The sequence below is a fragment of the Heloderma suspectum genome, chromosome 4, assembly GCF_057233095.1.
Source record: "Heloderma suspectum isolate Gila_16-S chromosome 4, 16-S_ref, whole genome shotgun sequence".
NCBI classification, from domain to species: Eukaryota; Metazoa; Chordata; class Lepidosauria; order Squamata; family Helodermatidae; genus Heloderma; species Heloderma suspectum.
The window spans coordinates 175,966,384-175,980,275 of NC_139461.1; the positions used below are offsets into that span (position 1 = coordinate 175,966,384).

General features: G+C 44.1%; 1 protein-coding gene across 1 annotated transcript in view; it reads left to right on the forward strand.

Annotated features, from left to right (window-relative positions):
• Positions 1-13,892, forward strand: part of PRG4 (proteoglycan 4) — a 75,589-nt gene that overhangs the window by 59,510 nt on the left and 2,187 nt on the right. Inside the window, exons 15-17 of the mRNA XM_084851619.1 lie at positions 10,216-10,372; positions 11,884-12,090; positions 12,806-12,931. Coding sequence (XP_084707745.1) covers positions 10,216-10,372; positions 11,884-12,090; positions 12,806-12,931 — 490 coding nt within the window. The remainder of the gene's footprint in view (positions 1-10,215; positions 10,373-11,883; positions 12,091-12,805; positions 12,932-13,892) is intronic.

A 13,892-nucleotide genomic window follows, 5' to 3' on the forward strand; every position in this document is an offset into this window, starting at 1 on the left:
CAGGTTCAGATGTCACGCTAGCAATCTACAAACCGGCCAATCGTAGGTAATTAATTGAAAGCAGAAGTGAGCCATGTGCCTGAGGCAGCCTGCTTACTCCCACTAGATTTCAGCAATTCATGTGTTAATTAACCCACAATTGCTGTTCTGTGCGAACTGGGTCTCTGTGTTGCATTGGTATCATCATATTAGGAAGCAGCAAAGGGATACAACATTTGTTTACCATCCCATTCTGAGTACAACATGAAGTGTGTAACTTAAAGACTGAAACTAGAGCTGTTGTTCAGTTAAAGACATAAGTATTTTGAGTTTGAATCAAGTAAATCTGCATACATTTTCATATAAAAACAATCAGTTTGAAGAAAGGTCCATTTTCTTTGCTTTCAGATGATGCATGTATGTGTCACAGCAATCACCATCTTGGAAGAGACATCCTCTTTGTCTCATACCTCTTGTAAGGTGCCCCCGTTCTGTAGGTTTTATAAATACTTTTATTAAAAATGCTGAACATGTTTCAGTGATGCCTGATTAACTGGGAACACTTTTTTAGTCAATGACTGTAAAGCCTTTTGATTGATCTAACTCATTTATCAACTAAATACTGCAGCCTTAAACTGAATACTTTAGCAAGCTTCACTTATAAACTCAACTCTCAGTCAGAATGACAAAATCGTTTTTGGTGCACACCATTAATATTTCTGAATGAGAGAAACCACCACAGAGTTCGGGCACCTGGTAAAAACATCTGTCTTGAAAATTAATATGGAAACAGTTTGAAGAACGGGAGTGTCTTCCAGGAAACACCAGAACACTCTACCACACCTCATATTAAACATTTCCTATTGCTCAGCTGGAATTTTAAATAGTGTCAAAAGCAGAAGTGACCCCTGAAATGCCAGCAACCTGAACTCATTATACCAAGATATAACAAGGAGGCTCTTAGGAAAGAACCAAGGGCCGGCCCAAGATATTTTGCTGCAACACACAATCCAAGATGCATTTCCCAGGATTCATTGCAACAGTCCAGAGGAGTGGGGCGCATATCTGAAATGGTATGTTGCTTTCAGTAATCCCTCAGACTTTGCCACCTTTGTGGCAAATGCATTATGCCATTGGTTTGGCCCTGCTTGTGGAGGTGTAACCAGGTTAAATTTAAGAGTCCTGCACAGGTAACTTTTACATGTGTAATTTGATGGCAAAACAGACATTACTGTAAATCTGTATCTAGAAGCTATGTCTCCCCCCGCCATCACCCTTTTTACAGGGCCCTGGCATTGGGAAGGGGGAGAAGGGGGCATTGAAGATCCAGATCAGGCCCCCTTTCCGGCTCTAGAGTAAAAATAAAAATAGACGTAGTTGCTAGATGCAGATTAAAAGTAATGTCTGCTTTGGCCCTAATTGAGAGGGTTTTTTGGTTAAGCCAAATGTCAGAGCTTGTGTGATATAGAGGTGTTAAACCAGGACTTGTCTCAGCTTAATCTACGCACTGGGTTGTTGACAGGATAAATAAGTGGGGATGGGCAGAACCATACATGCCATCTTGAGCTTCTTGGAGGAAAATTGGGATATAAATAAAAATAAAGTGTATATTAATATTTCAGGAGGTATGTTCACTTAAGTCCTAAATTTAATTGTGAATTCGAGGTAGGATTTCATCACCATATCTTCTGCTTCTATCATCCTATCCTTCCTCATGTTCTCAGTATGTTTTGCCAGGATTTAGAATTATCCCTTCCCACCACCCCACCAAATCTCATAAGTAAATTATGCTGGCAGCAGCTTGGGTGGGTCAAAATTTGATTGCCAAATCATACGTATTTTATTGTAAATATCCAGCCTTTAAAAACAAACAAACCAGCCACTGGGGTCAAAGGCCCTCTTTCCTGCAGTGTCTATGCTTGGCTTCAGTAAGAGCTAAATTTTGCTCAGGGCAAGGGCTGGTGGGGAGGAGGGGCTCTGCACCTGGGTCCTAGAGAGAGCAGTACATATTTTCTGCCATGCTGCAGAAGCTGGCCCAAATACAGTGGGTGTGTTTACACATAATGGTAATTACTGGTCAGCTTGTTTCAGTGCGAATAAGCAGAGTGCTGGTGCATACAGCTTATTTTGTTCCCACTTTGCGCACACATACATAGCCCTTCATATGAGAGGATGTAACCTGTCCCTAAGATCAGCCTCTGTACCAGAGGATTGGAGAATGGCCAATGTGACACCAATTTTTTAAAAGGGATCAAGGGGGGATCCAGGAAAGTTCCAGGTAAATTGGTTGAAAGCATTATTGAAGATAAAATTAGTAAGCATATAGAAGGACAAACTCTGCTGAAAAAGAATCAATATGGCTTCTGCAAAGGTAAGTCCTGACTCTTTAACCTTTTAGAGTTCTTTGAGACTATAATATATAGTCTCAAACATCTGGACAGGGGTGATCCAGTAGACATTGGGCCGATCTACATTGCGCCCGCCATCACAATGAATTCGGCGTCCCATTGGGTTAAACGCTCTCATATTAAAACGTGATTATTCACACTCACCCATTTTCCCCGTTGCAGTGCTTCATCGAATGCGCGAGCTCGGCTCACACTCAAGCGCTGTGCTGTTTTCCTGCTGTTTTCCTGCGCGCGCTTGTCTGATCTCGGATGCTAAGCGGGGTCAGCCCCAGTCAGTAGTTGGATGGGAGACCGCCTGGGAATCAGGCTTCCTGCATTGAGCAGGGGGTTGTTCTGTCCCTTCAAATGAGACGAAGTTTTATCTCCTCCTATCCCCTGCTCAGGATGGGTTTTTTTAAATTAAGGCGTTATCCTCGCAGAATCGGGGCTTCTCCGCAGAATCCATCTCTCCAGCAGCCTGTAGCCTCCTTGGCTGCCCACACTTCAATTATAGCCCAGGGGAAGACATTATGAGGAAACTCCTTCCAGAGGGCTTTATTTATATGCGTACTAGAAAGAGGGCTTTATATGCGTACTAGAAAGAAAACACTGCCTTCCAGTGATTAGGTAAGCTTAGAAACACCACCAAAAGAAATTAAAAAGAAACTATAGAACACCATGAGAACAAGGCAAAAAAAAACCTGGAGCCTCTTTCATGAGGGAAGAAAACTTCCAGGAAATTGGAGGACAGTTTTTGGCACAGCACTAGCTCTATCTCTTCCCTGGAGCTAGACACAACACTGCCCCCTCACACCCACATTGTGGTGTATGGAAAATGGGCCCAGCCTGCCAACACAGTTAGTTCTGTTTGTAGTGGCAGCAGCAACAACAAAAAAACCCTAAAGAAGCTGTGCTATAATCCCTACCAATGGTGAGCCCTGCCTGTGAGAAACCGTTAAGGATTTCTCCTCCCACTGAAGAAATTAGGTGAAATTGTCCCCCCAATTTCTCTGCCCACAAATAGGGTGGAGAATTTTGCAAGACCATTTGTGCACAGCTCTAGTTGAGAGCTTCCTGTATTCCTGACTCAGTGCTAGCATGCTAAAACAAACTGTTCCTTAAAAGGAAGTGCTTCGTGTTGACATCATCTGATGTTGCCTCCTTCTGCAGTGCAGGTGGACAGGAGGCCAGAATGGATCAAAAACCTTGATGGTGTGAAAGAAACACCATTAGCTAACAGTGAAACTTCATGCAGCCAGGAGTTCAGGACAAATAAGTGTGATTATGTAGATTGTCACATCTCTTTTATCAGAGAGAAAAAGAGATGTGACAATCTACATAATCACACTTATTTGTCCTGAACTCATAGTGTTTCTTTCACAGTGGATAGAATTGTGGGGGACAGATATGGATTAGATGCGTAGCCAGCTCCCTTTAAAACAACAACATCAGCTTGGATTCACCCAAAATGTCAGGACAGGAAGAGACATTCTCTAGGGCTGGATCTACACTTACCGCCTTTTTTCGCTTCCAATGAGGTTTCACCGCCCGCCTTTCACACTACGCAGTAGCCGCCTCGAATTGGAACTGGAATTTCCCACTTCTGTGCTCCCGCTTTCAATACCCTACTATCCTAGTATTTCCCCTTAATGTGCTGATTTTCTGCCTTCGCTACCGTATCCAGTCGTAGTCCCCTCCCCTGCCTGTCCATATGCAGCAGTGTTTGTATTTCCCTCCTGTCCAATCACAGCTCTCGACGGCCCCATGTCTTCTTCCAGCTACTGATCGCATAGCTTCCTCAGTAGCCCCCATTTCCTCAGCCACAAGCAAAGGGCTGGATGTGCACACGCTTGTCTGATCTCAGAAGCTAAGCGGGGTCAGTCCCGGTTAGTGTTTGGATGGGAGACTGCCTGGGAATCAGGCTTCCTGCACTGAGTAGGGAGGGGGTTGTTCTATCCCTTCAAATGAGACTAAGTTTTACCCCCTCCTATCCCCCGCTCAGGATGTTTTTTTTAAAAAATTAAGGTGTTATCCTCGCAGAATTGGGGCTTCTCCACGATGTTTTTTTTTTCTAATTCAGGCATGATCTTCGAAGCTTCGAAGTATATGGACAGGCAGGGGAGGGGACTACGACTGGATATGGTAGCGAAGGCGGAAGATCAGAGGACATTAAGGGGAAATACCGGGATATTAGGGTACTGAAAGCAGGAGCACAGAAGTGGGAAATTCTGGTTCCAATTCGAGGTGGCTACTGCGTAGTGTGAAAGACGGGTGGTGGAACCTCACTGGAAGCAAAAAAAGGTGGTAAGTGTAGATCCAGCCCATGTTTACTTGGACTTCCAAATGGCTTTTGACAAAGCCCCACACCAAAAACTCTTGAGCAAATTTAGCAGTCATGGAATAAGAGGAGGGGTCCTGTTATGGATCAGTAAATGGTTAAAGAATAGAAAGCAGAGCATAGGAATAAATAGTAAATTCACCCTATGGAGGGATGTAAACAGTGGGGTCCCACAGGTATTGGTATTGGGACCAATGTTTTTCAACTTATTCATAAATGATCTGGAGTTAGGAGTGAGAAGTGAAGTGGCCGAAGTTGCTGATAACATCACATTATTTAGGGTGGTTAAAACAAAAAGTGATTGTGAGGAGCTCCAAAAGCCAGGATCTCTCCAAACTGGGAGAATGGGCATCAAAATGGCAAATGCGGTTCAGTGTAAGCAAGTGTAAAGTGATGCACTATTGGATAAAAACTCCCAACTTCAAGTAACTTTGGCTATTGGGTGGTATACAAAGGGATTGAATGAATGAATGAATGAATGAATAAATAAATAAATAAGTATAAGCTGATGCGATCTGAGTTAGTAGTGACTGGCCAAGAAAGAGATCTTGGGGTTGTGGTGGACAGTTTGATGAAAATGTTGACGTAGTATGTGGTTGCTGTGAAAAAGGCAAATTCCATGTTAGGCATAAGGAAAGGAATTGAAAATAGAACTGCCAAGATCATACTCCCCTTATACAAATCTATGATGTGACCACATTCAAAATACTGTGTACAGTTCTGGTCACTGCACCTAAGAAAGGACATTATAGAGTTGGAAAAAGTGTAGAAAAGGGCAACTAAAATGAAGGTGCTGGATTAACTCCCCTATGGGGAAAGGTTACAACAGCTGGCATTGTTTACCTTAGAATAGAGGCAAATAAAGGTCGGACATGATAGAGGTGTACAAAATTATGCATGGTGTGGAGAAAGTGGATAGGGAGACATTTTTCTCCCTCTCTCAAAATACTAGAACCCAGGGTCATCCTATGAAGCTGATTGGTGGGAGATTCAGGACAGGTAAAAGGAATCATAATTGGCTCATTATGAGCTGCAGAGAGAGACTGGGTGAGGGGATCAAGGCGGTGGTGAACGCCTCCCTTGAGGAGGGAGTGATGCCATCAGCCCTCAAGGAGGCAGTGATAAGACCGCTCTTAAAGAAGCCCTCCTTGGATCCTCAAGTTTTGAACAACTTTCGCCCAGTCTCAAATCTGCCATTTTGGGGCAAGGTGATTGAGCGGGTGGTGGCGGTGCAGTTGAAGGCACACTTGGAAGAAACTGATTATCTAGACCCATTTCAGTCGGGCTTCAGGCCTGGGCATGGGACAGAAACGGCCTTGGTCGCCTTGGTAGATGATATGAGGAGGGCTCTGGATAGGGGTGAATGCTCAGCTCCTTCCTTGTTCTCCTCGACCTCTCAGCGGCTTTCGATACCATTGACCATGATATCCTCCTGGACCGCCTGGAGGGGTTGGGCATTGGGGACACCGTATTGCGGTGGTTCCGGTCCTTCCTCTCCGGCAGGTACCAGAGGGTAGCACTGGGAGGGGAGGTTTCGGACCCGTGGCCACTTACTTGTGGGGTGCCACAGGGTTCCATCCTCTCCCCGATGCTATTTAACATCTATGTGAAGCCGCTGGGGGCTATCATCAGGAGGTTTGGGGTGCAGTGTCATCAATATGCGGATGACACGCAGCTCTACCTCTCGTTTAAATCTTCACCAAGGTTGGCCGTAGAATCCCTGTCCAAATGTCTGGAGACGGTGAGTGGCTGGATGGGGAGGAATAGGCTGAAGCTCAACCCTGACAAGACCAAGGTACTTTTGGTGGGAGACAAGAGGAGGCTGGGGGATGTTGACCTGGTGTTGAATGGGGTACGGCTACCCTTGAAAGACCAGGTCTGCAGCCTGGGGGTCACTTTGGACTCCCAGCTGTCCATGGAGGCTCAGGTGTCAGCTGTGAGCCGGACAGTGCTGTATCAACTCCATCTGATACGGCGGCTGCGCCCCTTCCTTCCCGACCATCTGCTACCATCGGTAGTACATGCCCTGGTCTCCTCTCGTTTAGACTACTGTAATGCGCTCTACGTGGGGTTACCCTTGAAGACGGTTCGGAAACTGCAGCTGGTACAGAACGTGGCGGCTCGCCTGATTAAAGGCAGCCGCCGGCGAGATCACATCACTCCAGTGCTGAAGGAGTTGCACTGGTTACCAGTTGTTTTCCGGGCCAAATTCAAGGTGTTGGTTTTGACCTTTAAAACCCTATATGGTTCCGGCCCAGCCTATCTTAAGGAGCGCCTCCAGCAGCGCTAGACAGGCCGCTTAACAAGATCAGCCTCGGATGGCCTTCTCTCTGTCCCATCAGCCAGGACTGGTGGGGACGAGGGAAAGGGCCTTTTCTGTGGTGGCCCCCACTCTGTGGAACTCCCTCCCTAGGGAACTCCGTCATGCCCCCTCTTTAATGAGCTTCCGTCGTGCATTAAAAATGTGGTTGTTCAGGCAAGCATTTGGGGTGGGTTAGGGTATTTTAGAAAACGTTTTTATTGTAGAATTTTATTGTTTTAAACTGTTTTTATTGTATGTTGTACATCGCCCAGAGTGGCTGGGTGACCAGCCAGATGGGCGATTAATAAATTTAATAATAAATAAATAAATAAATAAATAAGGAAGTACTTCTTCAGACAGGGCATAGTTAAACTATGGAAATCACTTCCACAAGATGTAGTCATGGCCACCGATTTGGAATGCTTTAGAAGGGGATTGTACAAATTCATGGAGGAGAAGGCTATCAGTGGCTGCTAGCCCTGATGGCTATATGCTACCTCCAGTATCAGAGGGAGTATGCCTATGCACACCAATTCCTGGGGAACTTGGGCGAGAGGGTGCTGTTGCACTCATGTCCTGCTTGTGGGTTTCCCGTGGGCAGTGGGTGGCCACTGTGTGAACAGAATGGTGGACTAGATGGACCCTTGGTCCGATCTGGCATGGCTGTTATGTTCTTAAGCTAGAAATGGGATACTTCGTGTGATGTCTGAACCAGGTGCTCCCAGTTTGTTGCTCCCTAACAAGCCAGGATTTGTAAGCCAAGAACAAAACCTGGTTTATTCCTGGCTTACGAACCTGGCTTGCTTGGAAACAAACCAAGTGCCCCTGGTTCAGATGCCATGCAAAGCTTTCCATTTGTGGTTTGTTTTCTCCAGTCATATGAAGGGTAACTAGCTAACTAGTTAGTTAGTAACATGCTAACTAGCTGCGTGCACTATTCATAGTGAACCAGTGGTGTGTGAACACTCCCAGTGTCACCAAGTAACTCTTTCGGCAAATGCCAGATACCTCCTATCCTCCCCTGATTAAATCCCAGAATTGTGTTTGTGTTTTAATCTATCCATCATTCTTATGGATAAAGTTAAAAACCTACCCAAACCTCAGTAGGGGATAAATGCTCTGGGAGGATCTTACAGAAGAAGTAATTCTCCTCTGAACAACTGTGAACAACTCCTCTGAACAACTCCTGTGTCTCACATGAAATCCTTCCCCATCTGGCATTTGCCAGTACTCCATAAATCTTATTCCACCCCCTACTCTACTATTACATCACTTTTAGAGAAGTACTTAATATTATGTGGGTGGCATCATGTCAAGTGAGTTCATGTGTGACACCAAGTGGTGTGTCTAATAAATAAAATTAATAAATCTGATTTGATTTATAGAGCATCAACTAATCAAACATTAGTAGTACATTCAATTTGTATAATCTATGCATCTTGCAGAATGTGTAGATTTCCAAATTACAGTAAACTAAGGTCTTTGGCTTCAGTTAAAAAGAAAAGCTCTTGCTCTCCCACTTGTATTCATCACAGTTGCACATAATGAAAATGTCCCATTACCTCGAGCTCATTCACACTCTCACTTGGCTGATGATCCTCTACACACTGGAGAGGTTTAGGTGCAGACATTGCAACAGTGATATACAAGGGAAATTGGGCCTGGGTGTCCATATCACACAGTACCTTCTGTGCATAGTGAGGGGTGTAAACGGCATATGCATCTTTCCCTCAGCTGTAGACCCTGTATCCTCAGCTGGCTCGGTGTGAGAATCAAAGACGTGAAAGGCTAAACTAGATGTTACAATGCAGAATCAAAGACGTGAAAGGCTAAACTAGATGTTACAATGCAGAATCAAAGACGTGAAAGGCTAAACTAGATGTTACAATGCAGCCTCATAACAATACCCAGGTGGGCCCCTTCTCCATGGCAAATTGCTGGGGGGGGGGGCAATTTTGAGGCAGAAAAAAGAAAGTGGACAGGGTGCTCAACCCTTCACTTGACAATCATTCCCCCTCAGCCCCCTAAAATTCTCCCCATGGGGTTTTAGACTCAGGTAAGTAAACATGGGTTCAGAATACTGGGCGGGGGGGGGGAAGCAGCTTGGGGATAGTTTTGGAGGAAAGAGAGAAGCAGAGTTTCCACCTGATCCTTCTCCTCTCTAAAGCATCCTCTTGTGATGACACTTGGCAACAGAGAAGCCCGTCTGTAGGGATGGCTATATGCAGGAACAGAAACCTGTATTTTATGGGAGAATTTCCATATATGTTTCCTCCAAGGTGTGCTCGTAAGTCAAGGTCTGATACCTTGCCCCAAGCATCACTCTGAAAAGAGGCATGGCTTATCAGCACATGGAGCAGCGAGCAGCTTCTTCCCTGTGAGGCATTCTGCACAGGGAGCACGCTAGACCCTCCTGGCATCTGAGTTCCAGACACAGTGAAGACCTTCTGGTTTTTAACAGCCCCCCAAGCCTAAACATGCTAGGGGCCGCGGTGGCTTAGTGGTTAAGACGCTGAACTGCAGACTGGAAGGTCGGCAGGTCAGCAGTTCGAGACCCGAGTGCTGCGTGACGGAGGGAGCTCCCATCTTCAGTCCCAGCTTCTGCCAACCCAGCAGTTCGAAAGCAAGAAATTGCAAGTAGATAAATAGGTATCGCCTCGGCGGGAAAGGTAACAGCGTTCCGTGCACCTCGGTGTTCAGTCATGCCGGCCACATGGACACGGAAGCGTCTTCGGACAGCGCTGGCTCTTCGGCTTAGAAACGGGGATGAGCACCGCACCCTAGAGTCGGACACGACTGGTTGGGGACACCTTACCTTTTTAAGCCTAAACATCATCTTTTTTAAGTTCACTTTGGTTTTAATATCATTTTATTTCTAATTTATGTTAATTTAAATGAATTTGTATTGCCTTTTATAATTGTGTTTGTCGCTTCAAGTCATGATCTTTGATGAAAGGGCAATTAATCAAAGCAGTAAAAAATGCATGTGTAGATGTGAAAAGACATATCCTGGAGTCTACTGGCATTTTGTGTGACTGTTCTGTGTCTTAAAGGTTTTTTCCATGTGATTTTTTCCTCGTGTATTCCTCCACAGAAGAAAAATATTATATTGAAATCAGCCTGATATTATATTTCCACATGACTGGACTAATCTGTAGTAGTGCCTAATGCAATATATGTTTTATGACTTCACCCATTTTAATCCTCAGGATTCTCAGTACTGGCGCTTCACCAATGATAAAATGGATGCTGACTATCCCAAGCCAATTATAAAAGGATTTGGAGGACTGAACGGGAGAATTACAGCAGCTCTCTCTGTGGGTAGCCATAGGAACAGGCCAGAATCTGTATATTTCTTCAAAAAAGGTAGGTTTCGTGTTCCCTGAATACTTAGTTAAAAGAATATAAATATTGACTATTCACCAATGTAACTAAATTATTTCTTTGATTCATATTGCATTATGCATCTTGGATTGCTTGCTGGCATTACATTATATCTAGTACTATCACTTGGTAGAATTAAGAAAAGTGTCAATGAAGACATATGCTTTTCAGTCAGTTAAATTTGCCTGAATTTGCATGAGCAAAACCAATGGTTTTGAAGGGAAAGCATTTTTTTAGATTATGCATGAAGCCTTTTAAATTACACAGTTTTAATGTTTTACTCTTTTTACAGCTCAATTCTGTGTGCCTACTCGGAAGTAAATCTCACTGAATTCAATGGGAATTACTCCCAGGTACGGGTGTATAGGGTTGCAGCCTTACAGAGCCATCCCGTGGCCCCAAGACAGTGCCTGGAGCACCACAGGATGCTGTGGATCTCCTCGGAGGAGGAAACGGCTCCAGCCTCGGTGGAGATCTAATCATGGATTTCCCCACCACCACCCATGGAACACTCCCCACCCATGGAACACTCCCCACCCATGGAACACTCCCCACCCATGGAACACTCCCCACCCATGGAACGCTCCACAGTGGCTCTGACCATGGGAAGAGGACAGAGAGGAATGGGGGGGCATGCTTGTGGGCAGGATGGTGAGGGGAGAAGCTGAGGATCAGCTTGCTCCAAAGGCCACTCAAGCACCAGCAGCGTGATAACCAGATCTGTTCAGAGGCCCATCTAGCCAAAATCATTGTAAAGGAGGACAGCGAGGCTGTAAAAGCCTCTGCCGTTCCTCCCGCCCTGCCCAGCTCTTGCCAGTCGGGCTTCGGATGGATGGAGGGCTCCAACTCTGAAGCTATCCATCGGGAGTCAGTCCTATAGGATTCTGCTCACAATATTCTTGTTTGTGAAGGTGCAATCCTATGCATGTTTAGTCAGAAAAAAGGCCTACAACTCCCATGCCCCAGCTAGCTATGCTGGCTGGGGCATGCTGGTAGCCCTTTTTTCTGTCTAAACATACAGAGGGTTGCACCCTCACTGTCTTAAGGTTTTATTGTTTAAATTGTCATGCACTGCCTTGATGGTGTTTAAGCAAATAAGCAGGTATAGAAACATTAGTATTTTTAAAAAATCTATCTGATTAAGCAGGGCAATTTAATTGATCAAATGGTTTTAAATGGAATTGGAATTCCATCTAATGGAATTGTTTTTTGTTTTTTTAACAGATTCGTATTTCTCCCTATCTATTCAAAAGATTAATCTGAGTAATCTGAGCCCTAGCTGTATACTTATTCCATTCACTGAAAAGCTAAATAAGAAATCTTTTAAAATACTGAAATGGGGACATACCGATTTCTGTGCTAGTGCAAATTGTAGAAGTGGGCTGTCGTTATTAATGAATAATAATAATGATACAAAATAATAATAAAACTAGCATCACAATCGTTCTTAACTGTTGCTGTTGCTTTTTGTCAATATGATTTTTCTGTTACAGGTGGTAATGTCCAACGCTATACCTACAAACAAGGAGCAAAGAAGTGCAAGAAGAAAGTTGTGAATGTGAAATATCCAGCGTATAAACCAAAAGCTGTTATTAGGAAGAGGAGGCGGCGCTTTGAACGCGCAGTGAGACCACATCAGATTTCCCGCAGCATCAGAGTCAAACATTACCCAGTCATTCAGATCAGCCATCATCCTACAGGTAGGTTTATCACTTCTGACTGTTTAGATTATAGCCCCGCAGTTGGGCTGTTAAATTCCATTAAATTCAAAATTAAGCAGCCTGTGTACGACTACAGCTATAGATGCATTTCCGCCAGCCATTCTGCTTCTTTTACATATATTTAAGCTACTTAAACATTTTTTTTCCTAGGGCTATGTGCCAAGCCTGTTCACACATAATGCTGTAGTCTAACTTACCATTACATGCATGAGCAGGAATAAATCTGCGCAAACTTCCAAGCTCACTCACTCACTGTCGTTCCCCCCCTGCCCCCAAAAGGAGGAGGAATAAACCAGAATTTCGCTTTGCTTTAGCAGATTCCTGGTTTGTCATTACATACAAACTAGGAATTTTGGTTTTAAAAAAACCTCTAATTTGCTAAAAAAAACAAAAAAAAATCCAGGGTTTGAGGTTAGTTTGCTTAGCAATTGACTAGAGTTTCTTTTAAACCATAATTACTGGTTTGCAGATACAACAAGCCAAGAATCTAAGGTGAATTGAAATTCTGGTGTGTTCTTCTCCTGGGTGTGTGGGAGGAGGAGAGTGCAAAGCCTGGTGCTCCAGGTGGATACATTCCTGCTTGTGCACATGGCACTAAATCCTGTCTTAGCATGACGTGCAAACTGGGCCAAAACTTTTTAGTGCTTTTATATCATCTCCCTAATTTCGAGAGAGATTTGTTTTGTGTTTGCAGGAGTACTACAGCCGGAGGTCAAAGTGGCATCATACTGGAGAGGTTTTCCAAAAGAAGTTAATTCTGTTATCTCAATCCCTAATGATCAGAAGCCGGATGGCTATGACTACTATGCTTTTTCTAAAGGTAAGTTATGATTGAAAGGTAACACCCATCGCCAAACTTTTGACTGAAAGGTAACACCCATCTGGCAAACTTTTAAGGCTGCTTCTTACAAGTAATTTTGTACTACATTTCAGATCCCCCAGTTACAAAAATGGATGCATACCACCATTGTCCTTCCCCCCCCTCTAAAATACTTGGATGTGCTGAACAGGAAAGGATCAACGACTCACTTCTGTGTATTTTGAAAAGGAAAAAGCATGCACTTTATTTGGATACGAGCCTCGCTTGAGCATGAAATAACTTGACCTTAAAACCCAGTTCTATACATATCCTTGGGATGTATTTCCTAAGAAGTGTGCACTGGACTGAGCCAAACTGTCATAAATTACACTGGCAGAATTCAAATTTCATTTATTCGGTGTGTATTATAATGGATAACACAGGCGCTGGTGATGTTTACATTGCCAGGACTAGCTCTTCTACTGGGTGGAAGACAATATTGCGGCCAAAAGTATTTCCAAGCCAAGGACACAGGAACAGCATAACGGATTATATCCAGACTTGATCATGCTTAGAACAGGCCCACTGAAGTTAATGGTACAAATTAGTCCTAGTTTAAATCCCATTGATTTCAATGGGTCTACTCTAAGCATGATTAAGTCTGGATGCAGGTGAATTTATTTTGTCACTATTGCAGATTGTTTCTGAATCCTTTCTTAAATAACCAGTACTAGTAATAACCAGTGTTGCATTATTCCATTATCACTGAAGACAAGCAACTTTCAGCATACCACAAAAGCTCTCCCTTTGCATCAGGGGTGCACAACATGTGGCCCTCAGCCTAATTTCAAAAGCCATTTGCATAAGATCAGCTCAGACCTCTGGCAAGAGCAATCTGTTCCCTTCCTATCAGCCTGCTGTCTTGGATAAAAGAGGGAGAGAGGGAGAAAAGAGGGTGGCAGAAAGAGATCAGAAAAGAGAG